This window comes from Jaculus jaculus, chromosome 4, assembly GCF_020740685.1.
Source record: "Jaculus jaculus isolate mJacJac1 chromosome 4, mJacJac1.mat.Y.cur, whole genome shotgun sequence".
Classification (NCBI taxonomy): domain Eukaryota; kingdom Metazoa; phylum Chordata; class Mammalia; order Rodentia; family Dipodidae; genus Jaculus; species Jaculus jaculus.
This window is the reverse complement of record NC_059105.1, coordinates 69007645-69034612: the sequence shown is the minus strand read 5'-3', so window position 1 is coordinate 69034612 and position 26968 is coordinate 69007645. Positions and strand designations below refer to the sequence as shown.

Here is a 26968-nt window from a genome sequence, read left to right as displayed (position 1 = left end):
CTACATGCTTGCCTCAGCTTTACTTTACCTAGAGAAGCATCACGCTGAGCTAAAAGTGAAAGTGGGAGAGATGCTTATGTCCTTTGGTGCTACATTGATAGGGAGTCCATGTCCAAGATGCACTGACCTTCACTTGCATAGCACCCTTCAAGCGCATTTAAAATCCATCACACATGTGCCCACGTGAAGGGTTGCCTGCTTACTCTTGGTGAAGAACAGTCCTAATTTAGAGGCCCTCTGAGAAGGAACAACAATCTCAAACCATGTGGCTAGTCAAGTGAAAATATGAGGTCAGAGTGAGTGGATAGCTTTTTTTTTTTTTAAATATTTTTTTTGTTCATTTTTTATTTATTTATTTGAGAGCGACAGACACAGGGAGAAAGACAGATAGAGGGAGAGAGAGAGAATGGGCGCGCCAGGGCTTCCAGCCTCTGCAAACAAACTCCAGACGCGTGCGCCCCCTTGTGCATCTGGCTAACGTGGGACCTGGGGAACCCAGCCTTGAACCGGGGTCCTTAGGCTTCACAGGCAAGCGCTTAACCGCTAAGCCATCTCTCCAGCCCTAGCTTTTTTTTTTTAATTAAAAAACCCTTTATTTAAATTTATGTAGTAGGCTAGAGAGATGAATTATCAGTTGAGGCACTTGCTGGCAAAACCAAGGGACCCAGGTTCGATTCCCCAGTACTCACATAAAGCCAGATGTACAAGGATGCGCATGCCACTGGAGTTTGTTTGCAGTGGCTAGAGATCCTGGAGTTCCCATTCTCTCTCTCTATCTGCCTCTTTTTCTCTCTCTCAGTAACTAACTAACTAACTAAATAAATAAATAAAGCATTTAAAAAAATTGCCAGGCATGGTGGTGCATGCCTTTAATCCCAGCACTTGGGAGACAGAGGTAGGAGGATCGCTGTGAGTTCAAAGCCACCCTGAGACTGCATAGTGAATTCCAGGTCAGCCTGAGCTACAGTGAGACCTTACCTCAAATAAAAAAAAAAAAAAAAAAGTAATTTCTTCCTAGAACTCTCCTTTATTTCCTTTCCTCCACACCTTTCCACAAACCCCTACTTTTGGCCTAATATTTCCGTTTCCATATTGGGGTCATCTCCAGATGCATGCAACACTTCAGGCATCTGGTTTTTTTTTTTTTTTTTTTTATAAATTTTTTATTTATTTATTTGAGAGCGACAGACACAGAGAGAAAGACAGATAGAGGGAGAGAGAGAGAATGGGCGCGCCAGGGCTTCCAGCCTCTGCAAACGAACTCCAGACGCGTGCGCCCCCTTGTGCATCTGGCTAACGTGGGACCTGGGGAACCGAGCCTCGAACCGGGGTCCTTAGGCTTCACAGGCAAGTGCTTAACCGCTAAGCCATCTCTCCAGCCCGCATCTGGTTTTTTTGAGGGTACTGGGGGATCGAACCCAGGGAAACTCAGGCTGGTAGGCTTTGCATGCAAGCACCTTTAACTGTTGAACCATCTCCCTAGTTCCCCCACCATATGCAATTTTTTTTTGCCTTCCTCCATTAGTCATGACAACCTGCTGGTGGGCCCAATATTATGCAGGTCTTATGCAGGTAACAGCTACTGTGAGGTCATGAAGACCACCACTTTATGTCTGGGAGACAGTATTCCTAAGCCCCCCTCCTCATTTTTTGGCTCTTACATTCTTTTTGCCACCTAGTCAAATAGTCCCTGAACCATTTGTGTGATAGGGACGTCTCATTACGTGCTGAACACTCAACTATCACTTCTCAGCACTTTGACAAGTTTTAAGTCACTGTCATCTGAAGACAGACTGCTCTAACAAAACATAAGGGCTGCACTAATACATATGCCTAAATGTAAGTATTTAGAGGGCATTAAAAAAATTTTTTTTTTGAGGTAGAATCTCACTGTAGCCCAAGCTGACCTAGCATTCATTCTGGAGTTCCAGGCTGTCTGTAAACTCACAGCAATCCTCCCACCTCTGCCTTGCCAGTGCTGGGATTAAAGGCAAGCTGGTAGGCATACTATATCCGTGTCACCAAACACCAGTGGTCACTTCTTCCACAGGGTTTGTGACCTTCCTGGCCATAGGCTTTTGCCTAGGCTTTCAGTGTCAGGCATGACTCTCACAGAGGGGCCCTCAAATCAAGTTAGAGAGCAGTTGGTCACCTCCAAAAACAAATGTGCCACTACTGCACTACTGGGCGCATCTTGCCTAGGTGGCTAAATATGTAGCTTACAGGGTCCACTCCTGATTAAAGATATTGATGACTTTTCTCCTCCAGCACTTTGCATAGCACTTCCCAGCACCGTGAACAACAGTCAGCAGGGAGGCTTCCATCTCAGTTCTAGCTTGATGTCCCATTGTCCTGCAGCCCAAGCATACGTCTTCAGCAATAGGGGCTTCCTATCCAGTTCTGGTGGACGACCAAGAGCCTTGGCAATGGACCAAATGGGCCTCTCTGGCCAACGCCAGCACTGAAACTTTTTTGTGACAACCTATGGCTTCTAGGCACAGCCTTTATTCTCCCCAGAGGGTATTTCTGCTTGAACTCTTTCTTTTTAGAAACTCAGATTTTTTTTTTTAAACTGTGCTTTATTTTATGAGAGAGAGAGAGAGAGAGAGAGAAGGAGAATGGGTGTGCTAGGACTTTTAGCCACTGCAAATGAACTCCAGACACACGCACCACCTTTGTGCATCTGGCTTACGTGCATCCTGGGGAATTGAACGGGGGTCCTTTGGCTTTGCAGGAAAGTGCCTTAACTGCTAAGCCATCTCTCCAGCCCAAACTCAGATATTTTTAAGGTAGCTAACAAAGAGGTAGGCTTCCATATGGCTTATCCATCACATCTTTACTTTTGATTAACTCTCCTCCTATACTCTCCTCTCCTCTGTCCACCTCTTTTGACCCTGCTTAGACCATCTCTCCCCCAGTAAAGTGGACAGCTTTAACTAAATACCACCTTTACTGTATGGATCTAATTACATTAGAAAATATTAGTGCAAATGAACTCCAGACGCGTGCGCCCCCTTGTCCTGACAATTACTAGTTGTGTGACTCTAGGCGAGTGGTTCAACTGTGTCACACCCTAGTTTCCCTGGCTACACAAGGAGATATGACACCTTCTTCACAGAATTATTGTGAGGACTAAATTGCAATGTGATTTTTTTTTCCTCCTCAGGGCCTGGTACCATGCCTGACTCATTACAAAGTAATTATTTGCCAATAATTTTACTAGTGCAATATTCTATAAACATCCTTGGAGGAGTCTGTCATTTAATAAACTCAGTTTAGGGAACAGAGGGATAGTTTCTGTTAATCCAGTTGAGCTAAGACAGTGTCTATCTGCAAATTGAAGTGGAAACATGTTAAGTGTTTTGAATATTTCATGGCCACCCTCCAGGAATATTAACATGTCTCCAGTTCCACACTTGGATGTATTCTTGAAATTGCCTCCTGTGTCCCATTTGAGATGACTGGAAGCTGATTTGTATTTTCCTTGGGAGTTATAGAAGAAATCTCTACCTAATCCCATATCCTCTGTCAGATATGTTTGGAGACGTTGTAGAGACATCTATGATTGCCATAGCTTGTTACTTAATAATTAGAGGCTTACTTTATATTTCAAGCAGTCAAAACTGCTTGGGGAGAGTAGAACGCATTCCTGTTTTTCTCACAGGACCCTTCACGGTGTCATGAATAAGATGGTGAGCTATCTGCTGAATGATAGGTCTAAAATTATGTTTGTCCCACCTTTTCGAAAATGTCATTTCTGAAAGGAAAGGTGTCAAATAGCTTTCCCAAGAGACCTTTATAAATAGTGCAAATTCTCACCTGATTGGGGTGAGGAAAGTGAGGTCTTTGGGGGAAGGAAATGGCCTCTGGTTATGAAATTGGAGTGACTTGAACTTTAGCTTGAAAATAGTGTGTTGAAACTGTGATAGGATATTCTTTGACAAGACATTTTCCTCAGACAAAGAGGCTGAACCAGTGTAGGGCCATGGGGAGATGTTCTCAGCTCAGAAACAGAAGATCAGGACAGAAGAGCAATTGTGAGAACAAGATTCCACGGTCCAGGACAGAGGGGTTGGGAGTTTTGCAGGTCTTTCAAGTCCAGGGGATTGCTATGGAAAAGACAGGTGAATTAGTCTTGTATCACTGCTGTAAAATACCACAAATTTTGGTGGCTTAACACAGCATACGTTTTTTATTGTGTTGGTTCATTTTGTGCTGAATTACTTGAGATAGGGTAAATCTGTAAAGGACAAAGAAATTATCCCCTCACAGTTCTGGAGGTTGGGAAATTCAAGGTCAAGGTGGTGGCATCTGGTGAGGGAGGGCCGCCGGACTGTCCTCACATGGTAGGAGGAAGAGAGCCTTCATTCCTGTAAACTCTATTTCTAGTGTCTTAATCCATTCAGGAAGGTTAAGCCTCATGACCTAACATCTCTCCAAAAGTTATATCTGCTAACACTGTTGCAGTGGGGATTAACTTTCTAACACATGAATTCTGGGGGACATTTCTCAGTAATTCGTCAGGTCAGAAGTCCAATGAGAATTTAGGGGCAAAACCCAATGTCTCCATTTGGATGTCTCCCGGGCTTTGAGGTTGGGAAGCTCCAGTATTGCACCCTAAACCTACTTCTCTTCCTACCTTCTCTGTCCAGGAAATACCACCTTTACCCTGGCAGCTATTCAGGTCATATACTTAAGCCATCCTCAAGCATTCTTTCTCACAAACTTACTTCCAAATCCAGTTGGTTCTACCATCAAAATCACATTCAAAATCTGGTTATTTCTCTTACTGTCTCTCCCCTGGACGCCTGCCACAACATTGTCACTGGCTCTCACTCTACCCAGAGCATAGCAGCTAGGTGATTTGTGGAAATACAAGCCTGACCTGTCAGCCCTCTGCTGACCTCAAGCAGTTGTCCCATTTCATTCATAGTAAAAGCAATGGACCACGGGACCACCCTGGCCTTCCTGTGCTCACTGATGTGGAGTTTTGTCACCTCTCATCAGTTTATCCCCTGCCCACATCCAGAGGTCATCCTGGGAGGCAAAGTCAAGGTCAGACGGGAGCAATGGGTCCCTCCTCATCTCTTGAACTCCCCTTTCTTCCATTTCACGTGATTGCCATGAGTCTAAATGTAGGCCCCTAAATATAGGCAGGTCTCAGAACATTATAAGGTTAGAAGGACAGAATTCTCCACGGGCCCAGGCTCCTCAACCCACTGACAAGCCTGTAGTCAGTCAATCTTTGGGTTTGCTGCTCTTGTACCAGCCGGACTGGAAAATGAAGAGACGCCTCTGCAAATCGTGGAGGTCTGAGGAGGGGCAGATGTCGTTAGTAAAAGGAAGTGGGGAGTTCCTACTTTTAAATATATATTTTATTTATTTATTTAAGAGAGAGAGAAAGAGAAAATAGGTGCGTCAGGGTCTCCCTTCACTGCAAATGAACTCCAGATGCATGCGCCCTCTTGTGCATCTGGCTTACGTGGGTTGTGGGAAATTGAACCAAGGTCCTTTGACTTTGCAGGCAAACGCCTTAACCGTTAAGCCATCTCTCCAGCCCCAAGTTCCTACTTTTTGTTGCCCACACCAGTCTTCCAACACCCCTCTGCTCAGCTGATTTCGCTCCTGGGGGACTTTGTGCTGCAGACGAGCATCCTTAGGGACTTCTCCTGGCTGAGTGCAGCAGCTGGAAGGAGGGGGAAGATCTTTAAATACAGCAGTGTGGGGGCTCAGTAGAATCTACCTTGTGCTCTCCACTGCATTGTTTCTGTTACTTACATGCTTCAATGCATATTTTTAACTGAATACTACATTTATGAAAGCTACAAGCTACAAGCTACAAGCTCAGCACTTGGGAAGCTAAGGTGGTGGTGTGAGTCTGAGACCAGCCCTGGGTCATCTAGTGAGAACCTGGCTCAAAAAAGAAAAACAAAAGGACAACTTCGTGAACATAGAAGATGATTATCAGTCACACACAAATAAAGTCTAGAATGCGAACATCTTACTAATGGAATTCATTATCAGCCCAGTCAATGGAATAAAGGAGGGGGCAGAGTCAAGGGACTTTTTAGGTCGTCTGAGGTGACAGTGAGCTGATGTGTTGTGTCCTGCTTTTGTCTGATAGGTCATTGCATGTGAGCAGCAGTATGACTCTTCCTATGACGCTCGTTGTGACGTCTGGTCCTTGGGGATCACAGCTATTGAGTTGGGGGATGGAGACCCTCCTCTCTTTGACATGCATCCTGTGAAAACGCTCTTTAAGATCCCAAGGTAAGACACCAGATGGCGCTCTTGCCTCATTAGTGCTTTGTGAAAAGTGTTCTTGGAGGGTAACAGTTGGTATGCAATTCTCCAAATTTGAGAAAGCCAGATTGCAAAATATATTTCCTTCTGAGAAAGACAAAGAAAAAAAAGAAAAAAACCAGGGTTGAAGGTACACAGGGAGATGGTGTTCCCAAATGATAACAGCCCAAAGAGTAACAGGGCCAGGTAACAACTGCATATTTTCAGCACTCCAGTTTTTCTACGATTTCTAAGATAAAACCCCCTGGTTTCTATGAGAAAAATACAGATGCAATTTAGGACTAAGTAGCCTGTCTGAACACTGGTATTTTCTTGCTTTCTTTAGGGTGTGGGAAATTCCAGGGGGGAGGGTATAGGTAAAAATTGTATATTCATACTGTAATCCACAAGAACTAGCAAAGATGTTTATCAAGAAAAAAAGTCACATTAGTCATGCATCTTCAGTTTTCACACCTAACTTCCAACTTACTGGGAACTGTCTCTGGAAGAGGTCTTTTGGAAGACGTTTAAATGTGAATGTGTTTTCTCACTATGGATTCACTAGGGGCCGGAACAGGAGGTGCAGTTTTCTTTCCCTGGAACTGGGCTGATGGTCAATCATGGCTCCAGTCAGGGAAAGTCAAGCTCCCTTGGATCTAACCCAGCTAGAGGGCAGATGGATAGATAATGTGTGCTTTCCAAAAGTATCTTTCAAAGGAAGGCTCTGGGCTGGCTGGGACTGCAACAATATAAGTGTTGACCTTTCCTTATCTGCACAACCACACAGTGATCACAGGCTTTAAAAATTTCTCCTGATTGCAATTTGCATTTCTGATTAGGTCTATTTATATGCAGATGAGGCTCTCTGGCTTTCATCATCATCATCATATTATCCTTTTTATACCTAATCCAGATGTGAACAAGCCACCCACCAACATAACAAAAATGAGTTCCACCCAAGTCCCAGGGCTAGTCTTTTTGTCTTTTCCAAAATGCAAACACGGGTCATGGTGATGTACAGACAGACGTAATTCCTGGCTTTTAGAATTAATAGTCGGTGAGCATTCAAAGGGGATAGGAGAACGCGGGAGCCAAAAGCGGCACGGTACAGTAACATGGCAGGCAATGAGAAGGGGGACCTGGAGTGATTTCTGTGTGTAGTCTGATAAACAACAAATCAATTACTTCTCATTGCTTGTTTGCCATGGCAGCCTAGCTCCCCAGATACCAGGATTGGGGGGTGACTTCTGTTTAACAAGATATATCTCCCTTTCAATAAAAGATATTTCATTTGGGGATATTTCCTTTGTTAGTATGCATATGTGTGTAGACAAAATGTTCAAAAATTGCCCAAAGTGATGAAGGAGAGGCTGCTGAGCAGAAGCCTTTGTGGATCTGCCCAAGTGCACTCAAGCCGCTGTGCATACCCACGGCTCGGGAGAACTTCCTCTCCAGGGAGGGCGCTGAGCTAGCATCTGCCCTCAGGCCTCTGTTCTTGACTCACCTCTACCTCTGTCACTCTAGTCACCAATTCCATCTTGGAAGAAGCCCTCAGATGTGGACACAGATAACCACCCTACCCCACTTTGAGGCAGAATAATGGAATTGGAAGACAAGGATCTTTACTCCAACTTAGTCTGAGGCCCTGTCTCACTCCTCTTGACCCTCCGACCTGTCCTCTTCTCGGATCTGGGCATGTGATGGATCAGGCGGATCTAGGGACTGTCAGAATAATGGCTCAGCAGATTCTCAGCGCGATTATTTGTGCTCAGCATTTGCTATTGTCACAACCCTAATGGGCTGCTGTGACACTCTGGTTGGGAAGGAGAAGAGGTGAAAACAAAGAAATGTAGGCTTATTGGCTACACTCTATGGCTTTTCTTTCTTCCTGAAAGCTAGGGGAAATACATGGGTTTATATATTCACCAGGCGAGTTCCTTAAAGACTTTCCTGCTGGGTGTGGTGGCGCATGTCTTTAATCCCAGCACTTGGGAGGCAGAGGTAGGAGGATTGCTGTGAGTTCGAAGCCACCCTGAGACTCCATAGTGAGTTCCAGGTCAGCCTGGGCTAGAGTGAGACCCTACCTCGAAAAACCAAAAAAAAAAACGACTTTCCTGTCAGTTAGAATTGTAAGGCTTCCTTTGAAAGGTTGTAGATTGGCCAGGCCTATATGTACATGGGTATGTGTACAACTGAGTGTGCACAAGTAAATGTGCATACTACTTTAATTGTGAGTACTGAAAATGCATGCTTTTCTCAGTAAAGCTCTTTGGTAGAAAATGAATACAATAAGCCTTTAAATTATTTTTGTTTAATTTATTTGAGAGACAGAGAGAGAGATAAAGAGGCAGAGAGAGAGAGAGAGAGAAAGAGAGAATGGGTGCACCAGGGCCTTCAGCTGCTGCAAACTCCAGATGCATGCGCCCCCTTGTGTGCGTGTGTGACATTGCATGCTTGCGTCACTGTGGGTCTGACTATATGTGGGACCTGGAGATTTGAACATGAGTTCTTAGTTTTCACAGGCAAGCACCTTAACTGTTAAGCCACCGCTCCAGCCCTTTTTTTTTTTATTATTATTTATTTATTTATTTGAGAGTGACAGACACAGGGAGAAAGACAGATAGAGGGAGAGAGAGAGAATGGGCATGCCAGGGCTTCCAGCCTCTGCAAACGAACTCCAGACACGTGAGCCCCCTTGTGCATCTGGCTAACGTTGGACCTGGGGAACCGATCCTCGAACCGGGGTCCTTAAGCTTCACAGGCAAGCGCTTAACCGCTACGCCATCTCTCCAGCCCCGCTCCAGCCCTTTTAACGTATTTTTAAAGGAATATTTTATTTATTATTTATTTGCAAGCAGAGAGAGGGAGAGAGGGAGAAAGGAAGAGAGAGAATGGACACACCAGGGCCTCTTGTACTGCAAACAAGCTGCAGATGCATATGCCACTTTGTGGATCTGGCTTTATATGAGCACTGGGAAACTGAACCTGGATGTCAGGCTCTGTAAGCAAATGCCACCAAACACTGAGCTGTCTCTCCAGCTCACATTTACATTTTTTAAAAAGCTACTCAATTTTCTTGGGTGTTTCATGGGGATGGGTCTCTCTTCCTCTGTCTTCTTTTCCCTTCTTCTCTCTCTTTTCAGTAAAGAAAAGCAAATGACAATGAATGACAGCATTCCTTTCACTACATCCGACTTGATTTGTTTTTTATTTGAATGTATTTTCAGTGTTTGGAATTCTCTTTAGTTAAACAATGAAGTCCATTTCATGGTACTCTGGGATCCAAAAAACTGAATGACTTCCTCTTCTCAATTTCCACACTGGCCTCTTTCCTGTAATCCTTTTACTTCTGAAAATAAACTGAGTAAATTACTCAGTAGGGGAAGCAAAGAAAAGGCTTGATTGAGTCATAGAAGAAGTGACTTTCATGAGCTACAAAGGGCTAATGAAGGGCGGGTTGCCCATGAAGCGAGAGTCTCAGATGTCAACCCAGGCAGTAATTACACAGGTTCCCTGGGCACTGTCAGAAGCTGTGAAGCAGGACCTGCCTGGCTGTGGTCGCTCCGCCAGCACGCAGGTCTCCTTGTTCTTCCCCTCTGCCTCCACCCACCCCTCCTTTCTCTCGACCTTCACATTAGAACATGACATACCGAGCAATCGTGACCTGTCTTTGAGACGTTGCGTGACTCTCAATCTCTCCTACACTGCAAACACACAGAGATTACCTGCTGACTGGCACAGCAAGCCACTGTTTGCTGAGCCTGTCAGCCTGTGTCATCTTGTCTAATGCTTTTGCTCCAAAAAAAAAGTCACCCTTTCTGACTGCTGCTGTTTTTATCTAGGCGTTAGAAGAGAGGGTGAGAATGAGACCATTTCTCTGAACATTGGTAGATTTCACTGTCACAAGACCCTTTCCTGAGTTTGTCATTAAAATTCCAAAGGTTTAGAAGGATCTTAGGTATATTGTTCTGCTTAAAAGGAGATCTGCTTCCCAGATGATTTTAAGAATCAGTAGATTTAGGGAAAAGGTAAGTTATGCTTGTCTTTTGCTAACCAGGTTTCCTTCTTTAGCTCAGAGTCTTTGGCCAATGGTTCCTTTGTCTGTCACAGAGGGGTTCAGGAAGGGAGGTGGACCCTTCTGAGAGCTACATTGTCCACTCATTTATTTGGAGTCTGGTGAAGAATAGCATTGTCTTGTGGCACACTAAATGTTTCCATTTGATATTTTTTTTGTTGTTGCTAAAAAAGGGGTGATGGCTGGAGAGATGGCTTAGTGGTTAAGGCACTTACTTGCCTGCAAAGCCAAAGGACTTCAGTTCAATTAACCCAGTACCCACATAAGCCAGATGCACAAAGTGGTGCATGCATCTGGATTTCGTTTGCAGTGGCTATAAGCCCTGGTGCACCCATTCTTTCTCTCTCTCTCTCTGTCTCTGTCTGTTTCTCTCTCAAAATTATTAAAAATAAAATAGCCTGGTGTGGTGATGCACACCTTTAATCTCAGTACTTGGGAGGCAGAGGTAGGAGGATCGCCATGAGTTCAAGGCCACCCTGAGATTACATAGTGAATTCCAGGTCAGCCTGAGCCAGAGTGAGACCCTACCTCAACCCTCACCGCCCCCCCCAAAAAAACTTCAAGATTCCGGTGGGACATGGCCTTGGCTGGAAGTAGATGCGCCTGATTAGCTCAGTCATTTCCGTCTCCTTGGCGACTACCCTTCCCAAGGAGAACTTTCCCTGAGGAGTACAGTTTAAGTAGAGAAGAATATGTTGACCACCATTTCATAGTTCCTTCACTAAATCTAGGTTATTCTGAAATGATCTGTCCCTAGCTGTGTGAGTTACCAAAGCAGATCGTCACCGACTGGGTGGTGTCACACAAGCTTAAGCCCATACCGTTCTGGAGAACCCAAGGCCAAAGTGCCTGCCCGCAGAGTTACACTCTTCTCAAAGCTCCTGAGAAGAAGTTTCTGGTGGCTCCTGGAAGCTTCTGTAAGCAGGCGCAGTTCCACTCTCCAGTCTTCTGGTCTTCATAGTCATTTTCTCTATGTCTCTGGGTCTTCTTTTCTGTTCTAAATTTAGGGCCCATCCCAATTCAGGATGATTTCCACTCAAGTGAGACCCTTGCCTTAATTAATTACATCTGCAAACACCCTGCTTCTAAAAGAGGCTGCATTCTTTTTTTTTATAAATTAATTTATTAACAACTTCCATGATTGTAAACAATATCCCATGGTAATGCCCTCCCTCCCTCTCCCTACTTTCCCCTTTGAAACTCCATGCTCCACCATATCCTCTCCTCCTCCCAATCAGTCTCTTTAATTTTGATGTTATGATCTTTTCTTTATATTATGATGGTCTTATGTAGGTAGTATCAGGCACTGTGAGGTCATGAATATCCAGGCCATTTTGTGTCTGGAGGAACACATTGTAAGGAGTCCTACCCTTCCATCAGCTCTTATATTCTTTCCACCACCTCTTCCACAATGAACCCTGAGCCTTGGAAGGTATGATAGAGATATTGCAGTACTGACCACTCCTCTGTCACTTCTCAGTACCGTGATGCCTTCTGAGTCATCCCAAAACCACTACCATCTGAAAAGAGAAGGTTCTCTACCAAAAGTGAGAGTAGCATTAGTATAAAGGTATGAACATAAAGGGAAATGTTTACTGGGCAGTTTGATAAGCATAGTATATACGTTTAGCCAGACATCAGCGGACATTAACAACCCTAGTGCTCATGACTACCCCTGTTGTAGGTTTTCAGTATCAGGGATGTATTCCCTCCCATGGAGCGGGCCTCCAGTCCAATTAGAGGGCAGTTGGTTTCCACCATGACAGACATGCCACTATTGCACCCTTTGGCTCATTTGGCCTGGCTGGCCAAATTTAAGGCTTGCAGTGTCCACTGTTGAATATATTCACTGGTGATTTCTCTTTCTCCCATTGAATTGCATGCAGAATGGCTTCTTCCAGCTTTCTGTCAGCTGGTCTACATGGAGGAGGTTTTCAGCTCAGCTCCAGCAGGATTTCTCAGTGTCCTTGCAGCCCAAGTATGTGGAGTCTTCAGCAATAGGGTCTTACCATCTATTCTTGGGGCAGTTTTTATAAGACTTAGTTTATAATCTCAGGGATAATCATCTAGCAAAACTAGCACGAACAAGATATGAACCATCTTGAAATTAGAGTTTTAGTCAGACATGGTGATGTAGGCTTATTGATAGCCAAACATCATGGACTTTGTATAAACCAAATTACAATATTCTGATATCTGGAAAAGTCTGATATTAACAAAGAGTTTACATATTTAAGGTACATTAGGATATAGAGAGTAAACTATGAACAAAAGATCTACTGACATAGTAGTTAAAGTGCTTGCCTACAAGGCCCAGGTTTGATTTCCCAATACTCATGTGAAGCCAGATGCTCAAAGTGGCACATGCATCTGGTGTTCTTTTGCAGTGGCAGGAGGCCCTAGCACTCCCATTTTCTCTCTGTGTGTGCTTGAGGCTGCATTCTTAAGTATGTTTTGGGAGCCATGATTCAATTCCACTACCCTAACCAGTTTCATGATCACCAGATTCCCTGTGAAATTAATTCCGAGGCAGAAATCCAAAACACATAGCTAAATGATGATGGACAAAGTAACTATGGTGGTAATAATAGTAGCTAAGGTTTTGCAAGTGCTGACATGTGGCAGATAGTATTCTGCATGTCACCAGTACGATTGTGACATGAGTCTCCACAGTGACTCTGGGAGGTGGGTGCTATCACCAGTCCGTTGGCAAGCTGGGAAAATTGGCAGGTCATTGAGGTTCAGCAGCTGGCCCCCCATCCTGCACATAGGGAGTCAAAAACGATGTGAGTCTGAAGAGTTTGACTGAAAAGGTCACACGTTAGAGCCCTTTCTATGTTGTGTTTATCGGCTGGCGAATTGCGTGCTGTGCAATGATGCAATGGAATCTGTGGGAATGTGCAGGACAGACGTATAATTTAGCGTCCTCCCCCACTTCCCTTTGTAAGCCAACATTCACTATTTGAAAGTCAGAATTTGTGTTGGTCACAGTGTCAGTCAGGGAGTTGAGGGACAGAAATCAAGAGCATCATTACAGGGGAACATAGGATGTCCCTAAGGACTCATTGAGTTATCACTCCAAATCCTGAAATCCTTCCCTCTTCCCAAGTCCCCTTCAAAGAACTGCATTTTCTTTCCTAATTTAGAACACTTAAGATAAGTGTTTGAACTGAAGGTTTGCAGAACATGTTACATAAAAGCAGAGAACTATGTCAGAATAGCATTCCTGGTATCTACAAGTTTCTACCCATCGCACACTCCTTGTAGACTGCCATCTGCCAGGTCAGGGCTACTTCTGGAATAGCCAGCATCTCCCCACATACCATCCTTTTCTTTTCTTTTTTTTTTAATATTTATTTATTTACGAGACAGAGAGAGAGGGAATGTACATGCCAAGGCCTTCAGCCTCTGCAGGCAAAGTCGAGATGCATGTGCTACCTTGTGTATCTGGCTTTACATGGGTACTGGAGAATCGAACCTGGGTCCTTAGGCTTCACCGGCAAGCACCTTAACTGCTAAGCCATCTATCCAGCCCCCCTTTTTTCCCACCCCACTAGTTTTTCAGTCAGAAAGCTTGCTCTGGAGTTGGTTTCTGACATTTTGAACTAGAAAACAGTGTTTTAAGTGGCAAGTTAAGGAGGAAGTGATAGAATAGCCAATATTCTCTACTTTGGGTGCATTATTGGATTTTTGTAGCCAAATAAAGTTTTATAGCCTAGTATGAAGACTTAGCCTCTGCTATAACTTTATGCTTATGGGGAAACAGTATTTTCCAAGTACCAAGCTACCATTTACAGAGTGCCTTGAAGCCCAGTATGTTGGGAATTTGGGAATGTCCTGTGCCTTAGGACATCTTCAACTTTCTCCATCCAACCTCATGATTGGCTGGTTACCTGATAGGGCTTTTGCTCCTGAGAAACATGGATTTCTACTGCTCCCATCTCATTTGCTGGTCAAGGTAAGAAGCATAGAATTTGGATAAAGAAAAAGGAGGAGGGGCTGGAGAGATTGCTTAGCAGTTAAGGTACTTGTGTGCAAAGTTAAAGGACCCCGGTTCAATTCCCCAGGACCCATATAAGCCACATGCACAAGGTGACACATGCATCTGGAGTTGGTTTGCCGTGGCTAAAGGCCTTGGTGTGCCCATTCTTTCTCTCCCTATCTGCCTCTATCCCTCTCTCAAATAATAAATAAATAAATAAAAATAAAATATTTTTAAAAAGAAAAAGGAGGAGAAATTAGACCCTGGGAATCCTAAGTTTGGATCCTCTTGGATGACTTGCATACAATGGGTGGTGGGGTTCAGGTGGGCAGGACATCCTTGGAAGCCTTCCTGAGTCTGTGTGAAAGGTTTCCTCAGGGAGGCAAGGCCTGCAATGGACTCTTGTCCTGAAACAGAAACCTAAACCTGACTTTTCATCTGGCATAGGCATGAGATTCTGACTTGCCTAATCCACAAACTAAATCATTCCAGCGTGGCCCCTGCCTGCCCATCTACGAGAGGATACTGAGGCAGCAGGGAGCCCTGATAACCAGAAACTGTCTTACTCTTCCAGAATTATCACAGGACATTTTCCTTAGGGCTGCAAAATACAAGGAAAAGAAATTAAACTAAACTATTGTGCTTCAGTGTAATGAGTGAGGGGTGGGGAGTGTTTAATGGCACAGTAAGTCTGGTTTTCCCCGGGGTATTTTCAACTTCTCTTCAACAGCCTAGGTCACTTAGTTATTGGCCTTGGAAGCGATGAACCTGGAGAATCTCAGCTTCACTCATAAAGCAAGAAGTGCTAGGAGAATTACCATCGCTTAGCATTTATGGAGTGCCTAATGCCAGAAAAAGTTTTGAAATACCCCAATAGAAAACAATTATCTTTTATGGGTCTCCATTTATGGAGAGATTTCTAATCTTCTGTTTTAGAGAGCATCCCTCTGGGTACCTTGGGTATACACCCCTCCTCTCCCCACTGGAATATCCCCTGCCCCCCAGGACTTGACACTCCATTTCCTTGGGAAGCCAGTGGCTGGAGCCCTTGGCAGAAATGCCCCAGAGGGCTTCTACTCTGTGGAACATGTTTCCAAATCTCTCTTTAATTTGAATTGAGCAGCTGGGGCCATTAGTTCCTGTAGAGAGGTGCAGCTTGCTGCTCCTCTGGGTCCTGGCAGGCAAAGGGAGTTGAGTTTTGCAAGGTTTCATTTGGTGATCAGGTGGAAAAGCGGGAGTATGTCTTCAGGGATTTGCTGGTCCCCATCCAGGCTGGGCGAGAAGTCCACTCTGTGAGTCCGGAGAGTCCAGAGACATACCCACTCTCTGTGTTTTCTCCTTCATTACCTGGTTTTTATTACACTGGCACCATTTACGTTGGCTAATTCCAACTTAGCTCCTAAGTGACAGAGAGATGGACAAGAGGACCAGCAAGGAAACAAAGCTCAATATATATCAGGGATGAGAAACCTTGGGCTCTCGACTCTAGGAAAAGCCTGGGACTCACAGAAAGGAATTGTTATAACTGCCTTCATGGGTTGGCATGGTGGCAGAACAGGGTCAAGGATAAAGAGAGTGAAGTAGGGCTGGAGTAGTTAAGCCATTTGCCCTCAAAGCCAAAGGACCCAGGTTTGATTCCCAAGAACCCATGTAAGCCAGATGCACAAGGTGGCATATGTGTCTGGAATTAGTTTGCAGCAGCTGGAGGCCCTGGAATACCCATTCTCTCTCTCCCCCTCTTTCTCTCTCTCCAATAAGTAATAAAAGAAAATAAGATTTTTTAAAAGAAAGAGAGTGAAGTGATGGGGCCTGGAGGAAGGATTTTCATAGCTGAAGCTATTTCTAGAGAATTCGAATATAATGGTCAAGCATGAGTGTCATATCAGCTATCTACTGACCACCTCCAAATTTAGTTGCTTTAAGCAATAATCACTTATTATTTCTCATGAGACTGTGGGTTCTCTGTGTGGTTCTGCAGACCATGGCTGGACTTGCTCACGTGTCTGTGGTCTTGGGGACTTGGCTGGGTTGGCTGGTCTAGGGTGACTTGGCTGCGCTCCATGTGGTTTCTCATCCTCCATTAGGCTAGCTAGGGTTGTTTTCACGTTAGTGGCAGGTTTCTGAACATAGATACAGGAAAGGCTAGAAAGCAGATCCTGTCTCGTAAGTGGTTTGCTACTGTCTTCCACAGTCAGTCTGCATAGGCTCAGCCAGCAACCCCACCGTTTTCCAGCTGTAGGGACTTGACCAACTTACTGCATGTCTGTGTCCCAATGTCCTCCCTTATCACATGGGGATGTGGTTAGTATTCAGCTTCATGGAGCTTCGAGGAGTGAATGGATATAAATCACTAGGAATAATGCATAGTATATGTTTATTCATATTACTCTGGGTATTACAAAAAAAAAATCTCAGGGGTACATTTGTATTAAAGGAATTTTCTTTCCCTTGTAGCGTAAGAATTGAAAGCTTCTATTCAAGAAGAGCCACTCATGAGATCAATCATTTGAAAGTTCAGCTAATTGATTGATTGATGATCACATAGGGAATTACCAAAGAATGAGGGAGGGCTGATCTCTTAATAAATTTATTACTATTTACATAGCATCCCTGTGTGATGGATTCTACCATCGCTATCCCATGATCACAGTTCCTTTGTTAATAGATACACTCCTAGGCGATGTAGACGCCTCTACCCCTATGCACACACTTGAACGTTGTGCTAGAAACTGTCTACTGGGAAGCAGACTGGTCTAAAAGCCCCGCTCCCACTGTCTATATTGAATGGGGACACCGTCATTCTCTGAAGCGGTTTTATTGTCAATTCCATGTTGTAGGGTGGCTTTGTGATCAGTCGATGAGTTAAATGATGGGAGGAGCTTGACCTCCTCCTTTTGCATGTGAGTCTGCCATTTGGTAGACTCAACTTTTCCCAGGATTCTAGAAAGTTTTTTTTTTGTTGTTGTTGTTGTTCTCAGATAAAGGGATAGAACCAGGAGTCCAAGATACAAAGTCATTGATTCAAAAGTGATCCATTTTATTTCCATTTTCTTTACTGAAGTGAATTATTTATTTCTAGTCTCATCTGAAAGGCTAAAAACATTGCTGACAGGAAAACAGAAACCCTAGCCAGGTGTGGGGACTGTAAGGAGAGTACCTGGTTGTTCCTGATGAGTTCAGGTTTCTGGGAAGAGAGCCAGGTACTGTGGGAATACACAGGTGAGACATCAACTTGCTGCCAGTGATCTCAGAAGTATGAACAGTGCCCAGGTTGGAGGAGTGGAGAGGGAGATGCGTTTCAGTTCTTCTAAAAGGGGAGGAAGGCAGTCTTCAAACCACCATCTGGTGAGCTTGACTTTCATCCTGGGCTCATGACTAAGATCCTTTCTTTTATCTTCTCTTCTTTTCTCTTTTCCTTTCCTATTTTTTTTTTCCTTTTTCCTTGACTACTTTGTGAATTCTTAGAAAAAAAAAAAAACCATGATCTCTAGGAACTAACATGGGTTGACAAGACATATCCTTGTTTGGTATGATTGTAACACTGGCATGAGTGAGGACTGTTTTTGATATGTTCGAATTTTGGCCTCAGGTTAAACTGATATTTGAGTGGTCAAGATGGAGAATGGTGGTTTTAGTGATATAATATCCCAGGAAAGCTTCTATTGAGGGGTGCTGGGTAATGGTGTCAATGTCAGCAGGCTGGTAGGGGCATCCAGGAAGCTGGAGGAAGGATCCATTGCTGGTCCTCCTGTCTGCTAAAACATTTTCAAATGTTCAGTGAGTCAGAGGAAGTGGATGGCCCATCTGTCACATTTAAGGGAGAGCTAGTTGATGTGCTGGATGGCAGATTGGATCCCAGAAGATCTTAGTTGTCAAAGAAAATAGGGGTCTTTTTTTTTTTTTTTTTTTTGGTTTTTTGAGGTAGGGTCTCACTCTGGTCCAGGCTGACCTGGAATTAACTCTGTAGTCTCAGGGTGGCCTTGAACTCATGGCGATCCTCCTACCTCTGCCTCCTGAGTGCTGGGATTAAAGGTGTGCACCACCACGCCCGGCGAAAATAGGGGTCTTTAATAAGCAAACTGACCCCTTAGAGATCTTGGTGAACTGTATAGACTGGAGAGCCATGGTTTAATAGCCCACAGGTGGGGAAAAAAGGAATATAACTGTGGTCTTAAGCTCAATAGAAGTCAAACAGTAAAAGAGCAGTGTGGTTAACATGAAGTCTAAAGGAACAAATACCCCCATGCCCCAAATTAACTATCCCAGCCAAATCAAATGCTGTTTCTTTGGCGCACACCACACTCAAACTACCACATGGTAGATTTCTTCTACAGTGTGCCAGCAGATTTCAAACCAAGCTTCGTGCACTGGGGCTGACGAGCACAAATATTTTGCTCTTCGATAAAAGGCCTCACATGTGTAGTTTTCTTCAGTGTCCTCACTACATTCTGTAGTTGCTCAGCAGAGGATAAGGATAGTGGCCAGGGGCCACTCACTGTAGCAGGAAGCTTTGCCCACAGCAGCAAGTCTCACCTGCATCAGGTCCTCAGTCCTGAGAGGTAGAATTCACTGGAAGCTACAAACAGAAAAACATACAAAGAAGCAAATAAACAAAAAGAGTGAGTTCCCTGGCCCCACCCTCAGAGATTTCAATTGAATCGTTCTGGGATCAAGTTCAGTGTTTACATAAATATATAACTTACCTTGCAAATACTTATTTTAGTTTTGAGGGAGAAAGAGGCAGAGAGAGGATGGGCATGCCTGGGCCTTTCAGATGCTGTGAACTCCAGAAATGTGGGCCCCCTTGTGCACATGTACAACATTGCATGCTTGCCTCATTTTTATGTCTGGTTATACATGGGACTTGGAGATATGAACAAGCGTTCTTAGGCTTTGCAGGCAAATGCCTTAACCACTAAGTCATCTCTCCAGCCCTGAAAATACACTTTTTTTCCAGGTAAGGTCTTACTCTAGCCCAGGCTGACCTGGAATTCACTATGTAGTCTCAGGGTGGCCTTGAACTCATGGTGATCCTCCTACCTCTGCCTCCTGAGTGCTGGGATTAAAGGCGTGCCCCACCATGCCCGGCTTTGCAAATTCATTTTAAATAACATAATATTAGCACACATTTTCACGTTCCCTAAATGATTCTAAAGTATAAACCCTGCCCCAAACAATCACTGGACCATTTGTTGATGTTCTGAAACTAGAACCATCCCCTGGAAATGCTTGTCCTGGCCTTCCCTACCTCTATGCTGTGTTGAGAACTGAGAGGTGAAAGGAGTGTGATGAATGGAATGTGTGGTACGTTATGAAGCAGGTAAAAATAAAAGAATTCTAGCAGAACTGTCAGTCATGATGACCATGGGTCAAACTGTAGTATGTAGCCCTCAAAAAGATGGGTTGAAGTTCTAACCTCCCAGTACCTCACCATGTGGCCTTATTTGGAAACCAGGTCTTTACAGCAATAATCGAGTTGAAATGAGGTGATTAGGCTGGGCTCTAATTCAGTATGATTAGAGTCCTTATGCAAAGGGGTTAATTTGGGCAGACACATACAGAGGGAAGATGGTAACTCCGGAACCTGGAGGAAGCAAGAGCCTTTCCTTTGCAGGGTTCAGAAGGCTAGTGGCTTTGCTGAAACTTTGACTTTGGACTTCTGAGCTCCACGGCCTGATTCAATTCATTTCTGTTCTTCCAAGTCATCCAAGGTTTGCTTCTTTGTTTCAGCAAAGACAGCAAGAGCCCATAACTATGAAAAGAGACCATGACCTCAGAACATTTCAAACCACTGATACGTAAGCCAAGGAAAGAAGCCTAGAGAGTGGAGGGAGTTTATTATCCCACGCACTTTGACCCTCAGTTTCACCTTCATGGCCAGGAAAAGTGAATGTGGAAATGAATTGTCATCCTCATCACTCAGTCTGGCATTGGACCTGCCTTGGTTGCCCACTGTGATCTGGCAGAGTGCTCCACCCTTCTCAAGACTTCACGGAACATATGGAAAATGTCTCTCCCCTAATGACAAGGCACGCATGTCCAGAGGTGGCTATCCTCCTGACTTCATTCTTTGCTCATCTCCTTCCAAAGTTCCCAGGTCGGCACTTCATTTGTCTATTAAAAAGGAAGGAAGAAGGGCTGGAAGGATGGCTTAGTGGTTAAGGTATTTGCCTGCAAGGCCAAAGGACCCAGGTTCAATTCCCTAGGACCCACGTAAGCCAGATGCACAAGGAGGTGCACGCATCTGGGGTTCATTTGCAGTGGCTGGAGGCCCTGGCACGCCCATTCTCTCACTCTCTCTCCCTCTTTCTCTGTCAAATAAATAAATAATAATAATAATAAATTTAAAAAGGATAGAAAAATACCCAACTGTAACTAAATATATTTTGCAAAAAAGACCAAGTTCACTGACTTGGTAATACTATGTTCTGTAACTAGAAATGGATTTTTTTAAAAAAAAAAATCAATGTGCTGGCACAAAATTACAAGTAAAGAAAGAATGACCCTAGGGGGAAAGAGTTTGCCAAATGAGTTTGGCAAAATGTAAGCACTTCCTAATTAAAACCATTCCAGTTCTTTAGGAGCATATATGTGAATAGTGACCTACTTACAAGTGGATCATAAACTGGTGCTGGGGACTAATCATTTGAGAAATGTCTGTCTGGCATATGCTATGGCCAGGTACTATATCGGGCACGCAATGAACAAAATCAAGTTTCTGATTTCATGGAGCTATATAGAGGGGCAGAGAAATAGTAAATACACAAAACATCTGATATGCTAGGTGTTGATAAGTGCTTATGTGGTTTGGGTATAAACTGTTTCCAAAAAGGCTGAAGGATGTGTTGAAGGCTACATGGCGGTGCTACTGAGAGGTGACTGGATCAGGAGTGCTCATCAATGGGATCCAGTGGGAGGAAGTAGGTCGCTGGTGGTGTGTCTTTGAAGGAGATCTTGTTCTGGGTCCCTAGAAAGAGGCTCTCTCTCTCTCTCTCTCTCTTTCTTCCTGAGATCAGAAGTTCTCTTCTCTGCCACACACTTCTGCCATGATAGCCTATGTCACGCAGGCCTGAAACCTCCAATGCCATGGGCCAAAACAAAGCCCTTCCTCCTTTACATTGTTTTTCTCAGACACTTCACAGTGATGAGATGTCTGGCTATCAGACTGTCTGTCTGAAGAAAAAGAAAATAGGACAAGGGGAAGAGTGGCAGCTGGGGTAGGATCATTTGCGGAGAGACAGCTTCTCTGATAAAGCAAAGAGAAAAAAAAATCTCAAGGGAGTAAAGGAGCAAGCCAGGAGCAAAGAATGCATAAAGACCCTGAGGAGAGAACATGGTGGACACATTTCAGGAATAACAAAGAGGCCAAGGCAGCTAGAGCACAGTGAGAGCCAGGGACACAGTGGGAGATGTCAAGCAGAGAACAGGGCACAGAGGTCCCAGAAGGTCTTCTTCATAGATCCCTGCAATGATTTGAGATCTCTGAGTGACAGGGGAAGCCATTGTGTGGTTTGGAGCAGAAAAGTAACATGACATCCATGACTTGTGTTGCAAGAGATCTTCTAAGGATGAGGTGATGGCTCAGTGGTTAAAGGTACTTGCTTGCAAAGCCTGTTGGCCCAGGTTTGATGCCCTAGTACCAACATAAAGCCAGACACACAAAGTGGCACATGCATCTGGAGTTCATTTGCAGCAGTAAGAGGCTCTTGCATGCCCATACTGACTCTCCCTCTCTCTGTCTCTCTAAATAAATAAATAAAGGGCTGGAGAGATGGCTTAGCGGTTAAGCGCTTGCCTGTGAAGCCTCAGGACCCCGGTTCGAGGCTGGGTTCCCCAGGTCCCACGTTAGCCAGATGCACAAGGGGGCGCACGAGTCTGGAGTTCGTTTGCAGAGGCTGGAAGCCCTGGCGCGCCCATTCTCTCTCTCTCCCTCTATCTGTCTTTCTCTCTGTGTCTGTCGCTCTCAAATAAATAAATAAATAAAATTTAAAAATAAATAAAAAATATTTTTAAAAACAAGATCTCCTAAATGCCTTGTGGAGAATGGGAAGTTGGGAGGGGGGCTGGAAAGAGCGAAGCAGACGTGGCAACAGAATCTTGTAATGTTTCAGGAAAGAGAGAACAGCCTGGGACTGGGGATGGAGGAGATAAGAGGTGGTTGGATTATGACTATAATCTGAAAGTAGAGATGACAGGATTTCTTAGGGACCCGGAGGTAGGGTATGTAAAGAAAACTAGGATATAAGGTTTCTGACTTAGCAACTGGAAAGCAAGAGTTGACATTTTCCAAGTTAGGAGTGGTTATGGGTGGAGGTAGCTTGGCGGCAGGATGCAGCAGGAATCAAGCTCTGTCTCAGACATTAAGTATGAAGTGCCTACTTGTCATCTGCATAGAACGCTTGATTAGGCAACTGACAAAGGAGTCGGGAGGTCAGTGGAGGCATCCACAGCAGAGACCTGGACGTGGGAGTCATCACAGTGGTGGTGGCATCTGACATCATGGAGGAAGTGTAGCTTCTGATGAGCAGTGGCTGCAACTCCCCAGGGCTGCTCCCGGGAATGCAGGTCAGGAAGATCAGACAACCAGGGAAGGAGATAGGAAAGGAAGGACCACTGTGGCAAAGCAAGATCTAACAGGGGCTTCATTCCAAAAGCCACGGAGGCAGGGAGATCACAAAGGTCCTGAGTCAGGTAAGGCGAAGACAGGGATCCGGTCTTAGGATTTGACAAGGGAGAGGAAATGGGTGAGGTTGTCAAGAGCTATTTTGATGAGGCAATTGGGTTAGAGCCTATTGAAACAGGCAATTAGATGTTAAGGATAGGCACACTTATGTTTGCACTCTACAATGGCATAGGGGATAGAGGGAAAGATGAACACACTTCCAGGTTTCAACACTCAGCCATATCATCTGTATATGTGAGGATTCTAAATAGGAGGGCTGCCAGCACCCACACACAATCCCACAGTGTATGTTAGATGTGTATACACAGTGTGGCTATATATATATTATAATATATACATCATATATATATAATAATATATACATCATATATATATATAATATATATATTAATTTAAGAGGCAAACAGAAAAGGCGGAGAGAGAGAGAGAAAGAGAGAGAGAGAGAATATGGGCATGCCAGGGCCTCTAGCCACTACAAACGAACTCCGGACACATGTGTCACCTTATGCATCTGGTTTATGTGGGTACTTAGGAATCAAACCTGGGTCCTTGGGCTTCTCAGGCAAGCGCCTTAACCACTAAGCCATCTCTGTAGCCCACGGTGTAGTCTTTTGTTATGAAATGTCTATAGGATGAAAAACGCATTCTAGAAAGCCTGCCTGGCTGTGGCCTGAAGCTGTTACACTTGCTATTGTTTCATGAACAGAGGACGGCTGGGTACTGCCAGGGGCTCATTTACATCATTTGGGCTGAAGATATAAATGTCTAAGAATAACAAAGATGAGGCTTCTTTAAAGGTCAGAGTCTAATATGTAAATGTTTAGAGTGGATGTGTACCTATGAGCAGTTGTAGTGTACAAAGGATGGCTTGAAGCTGGGGAGACATGGAGAAGTCAGCTGCTTCTGTCCTCTGGAGTTAACTATCTGAAAAGTTCATGTGACTAAGGATACCCATCAGGCAGGGTGGAGTGAAGTGGTAAAGGAAGGGCTGAGCATAGGAAAGTTAGACATGACTCTGACGAGATCCAGAAAGCCCTTGCTTCTTCTTCTTCGTTTTTTTTTTTTTTTCAAGGTAGGGTCTCACTCTAGCTCAGGCTGACCTGGAATCCACTGTGTAGTCTCAGGGTGGCCTCAAACTCATGGTGATCCTCCTACCTCTGCCTCCCGAGTGCTGGGAATAAAGGTGTGCGCCACCAAGCCCAGCACCCCTTGCTTCTTTCAGCTGAACTTACACGGGACGGAATGACAATAAGGATGGGGACAGGTGACCCCTCAGAACTGAAGTAGTGTGAAGAAAGAGATGTTGTGTCAGTTACTTTCTCATTGCTTAGGGGGAAAACAAAACTTCATCCAGAAGCAGCCTAAGGAAGGAAAGAGTATTTTGGCGTGTAGCTCCAGAGGGTGGGGTGCAGGAGCAGGAAGCCAGTGTAACATCAGCAGGGAGGAAGATGAGAGAAAGCAAATAACAAGTGAGGCCATGCTAAAATCCCTACAGGCCTGCTCCTAGTGACATACTTCCTTCAGCATAGTGCCACCTCCTAAAGGTTCCACAACTTCCGTGAACAGCACCGCCAGCTGGGGGTTACGTATTCAAACACACCAGTCTATAGTGGGCGTTTTACATTCAACCCACCACAGCCATATTGGGGTAGGCGCAAGCTTGAGATTGCTGGGATGAGGGGTGGAACCACATAGTTACCTCCAGAGCAGTATGCTGGGGCTCTTGGCGGCCATGAGGATCCATTGATTGGGAGTTTAAGGAACATAAGTAACTAATTGATTTTGAAAAAAAAAAAATAAATAACAAGAATTCTACCTGTGTTTTAGAGAGATCCTTCCAGAGACTGAATAGGATGAACTGGAGAAAAATAGGCAGTAGGAGGTCGTGACTATGAGGACGCTGCAACAGGTTCTGGGCATGTCAGCAGGGGGCTGAGGAAGGCAGCCGAGTAGGGAGAGGTGGCCATGTGGACAAGGGGACTGCTTGAGGGCTAGGATCTTCAGGCCAAGGAGAAAGCTCACATCTGGATGCATGTGTTTCCACTGACCATGTATTGAAGTCTCGCTAAAGGAGAGTCCTGGGCCTGACTCTTTCTGTCAGGTTCCCGCTGAAGCTCCCAGCCAGCTCACACCATTGTGTTCAGTAACCCCTATGCCCAGCGGAAGGACCATGACTAGACCGTTCTGAACCTTTGTGTTTGTCACAGCATCTGACACCACACTTTATGTATTCCATGTGCTCAAGATTATTTTTAAAATATTCATTTATTTATTTGAGAGAAAGAGAAAGAAAGAGAGAGAGGAGCAGATAAAGAGAAAATGGGTATACCAGGGCCTCCAGCCACAACGAATTCCAGATGTATGGGTCACCTTGTGCATCTGGCTTACATGGATACTGGGAAATCAAACCTGGGTTATTAGGCTTTGCAGGCAAGCACCTGAACTGCTAATCCATCTCTCCAGCTCCCTCAAAGTGTTTTATTTTTTGAGGTAGGGTCTCACTCTGGCCCAGGCTGACCTGGAATTCACTATGTAGTCTCAGGGTGGCCTCAAACTCTTGGCGATCCTCCTACCTCTGCCTCCCAAGTGCTGGGATTAAAGGCGTGTCCCACCACACCCAGCTCAAAGTGGTTTTTAAAAATTTTTTTATATCTTGCTGGATAGGAGGATTGCCATGAGTTCGAGGCCACCCTGAGACTACATAGTAAGTTCCAGGTCAGCCTGGGCTAGAGTGAGACCCTATCTCAAAAATATTTGTATGTTATTTTTATTTATTTTGGAGAGAGAGGCAGATAGAGAGAGGTGAAGAGAGAGAATGGGTGCACCAGGGCCTCTAGCCACATGAACACCATGCTTCCTGTTCACCTGTGGACCATACACTTGTATTGAGGTTCCTAGTTCCTAAGGCAAAAAGAAAAGTATCAGTCACAGTATTTGTTCACAAGCAGAGTGCTCAGAATGGGTCACATGGCAAATGATAGACTCATTAGCATCTTCATAATAAGCTCAACAACTGATTTTCAAAGTAAACTAATGTTATGATTATTAAGAAAAAATGGGCCAAAATTAACAGAACACTGTAGCCTGGTGTATATGACACTGGTAGCTTGACTTGCTACAAGGCTGATAGTTGGATTTTGTAGAGTAATAGCATAAGTGGCCACGAAACACATGTAAACTCGAACAAACATCTAATGTTAATTTAAAAATACATGAAATTTATGTCATTTTTTGGTATGCTTCCTGAGTTAAACAAACAAATTTCTAGGTTACTAGTCAAGGTGATCATTGTTGCTTATAAGCTAATTATCCATTTGTGGGACATCCCAGAAATGATGCCTCTGGTTTTGGAATACTCTTTCGCTTTTCTCCCTGGGCTCATCTTTCTCTATGTGGCTTGTATCGGTAAGAAACGAACTCTGCATAGAGAAATGCACTCCTCACACTTGCTTGTCAGGCTGGGCATGGGAGGATGCTGTCGTAGTGAGAGGAGCTCTCCGCTTCTGTGGAATGCCAGGTTTGCTGCCTGGGGAAAATTTGTGTTCCTACTGAGAGCTTACTTGTAGCTTCTGTTCTCATGTCTGTGTTTCCTCTTCTTTCTAGTTGAGTGGTATCTCTAAAGGTCTAAAGTGGGTTTAGACCTCTAGGATTCATGGCCAGTTCTCATTCATGAGCAGAAACTATGAACATTCCCATATCATTCCTAACAGTTCCTTTCTGATGGCTGTGGAGGCGAATGGTAGGCAATGGAGTAATGACCATGTCTGGCCTCCTGTTATCCTCATGGGGAACATGAACTAAAAATGATCAAATTTGCACCTTTCCAGAAGAATATACATATATGTATATATATGTATATTTCCAGAAGAATATACATATATATATATATGCATAGATGACTTTTCTATGGGAACTTCAGCTTACAGGTCTCTTAATGCTCTACTGA

At 44.4% G+C, this 26968-nt stretch overlaps 1 protein-coding gene across 3 annotated transcripts in view; it reads left to right on the top strand.

Annotated features, from left to right (window-relative positions):
- Window positions 1-26968, top strand: part of Myo3b (myosin IIIB) — a 470798-nt gene that overhangs the window by 60023 nt on the left and 383807 nt on the right. For all 3 annotated transcript variants that reach the window (XM_045147622.1, XM_045147623.1, XM_045147621.1), the window contains one exon: window positions 6125-6270. In XM_045147622.1, the coding sequence (XP_045003557.1) occupies window positions 6125-6270 (146 nt within the window). The remainder of the gene's footprint in view (window positions 1-6124; window positions 6271-26968) is intronic.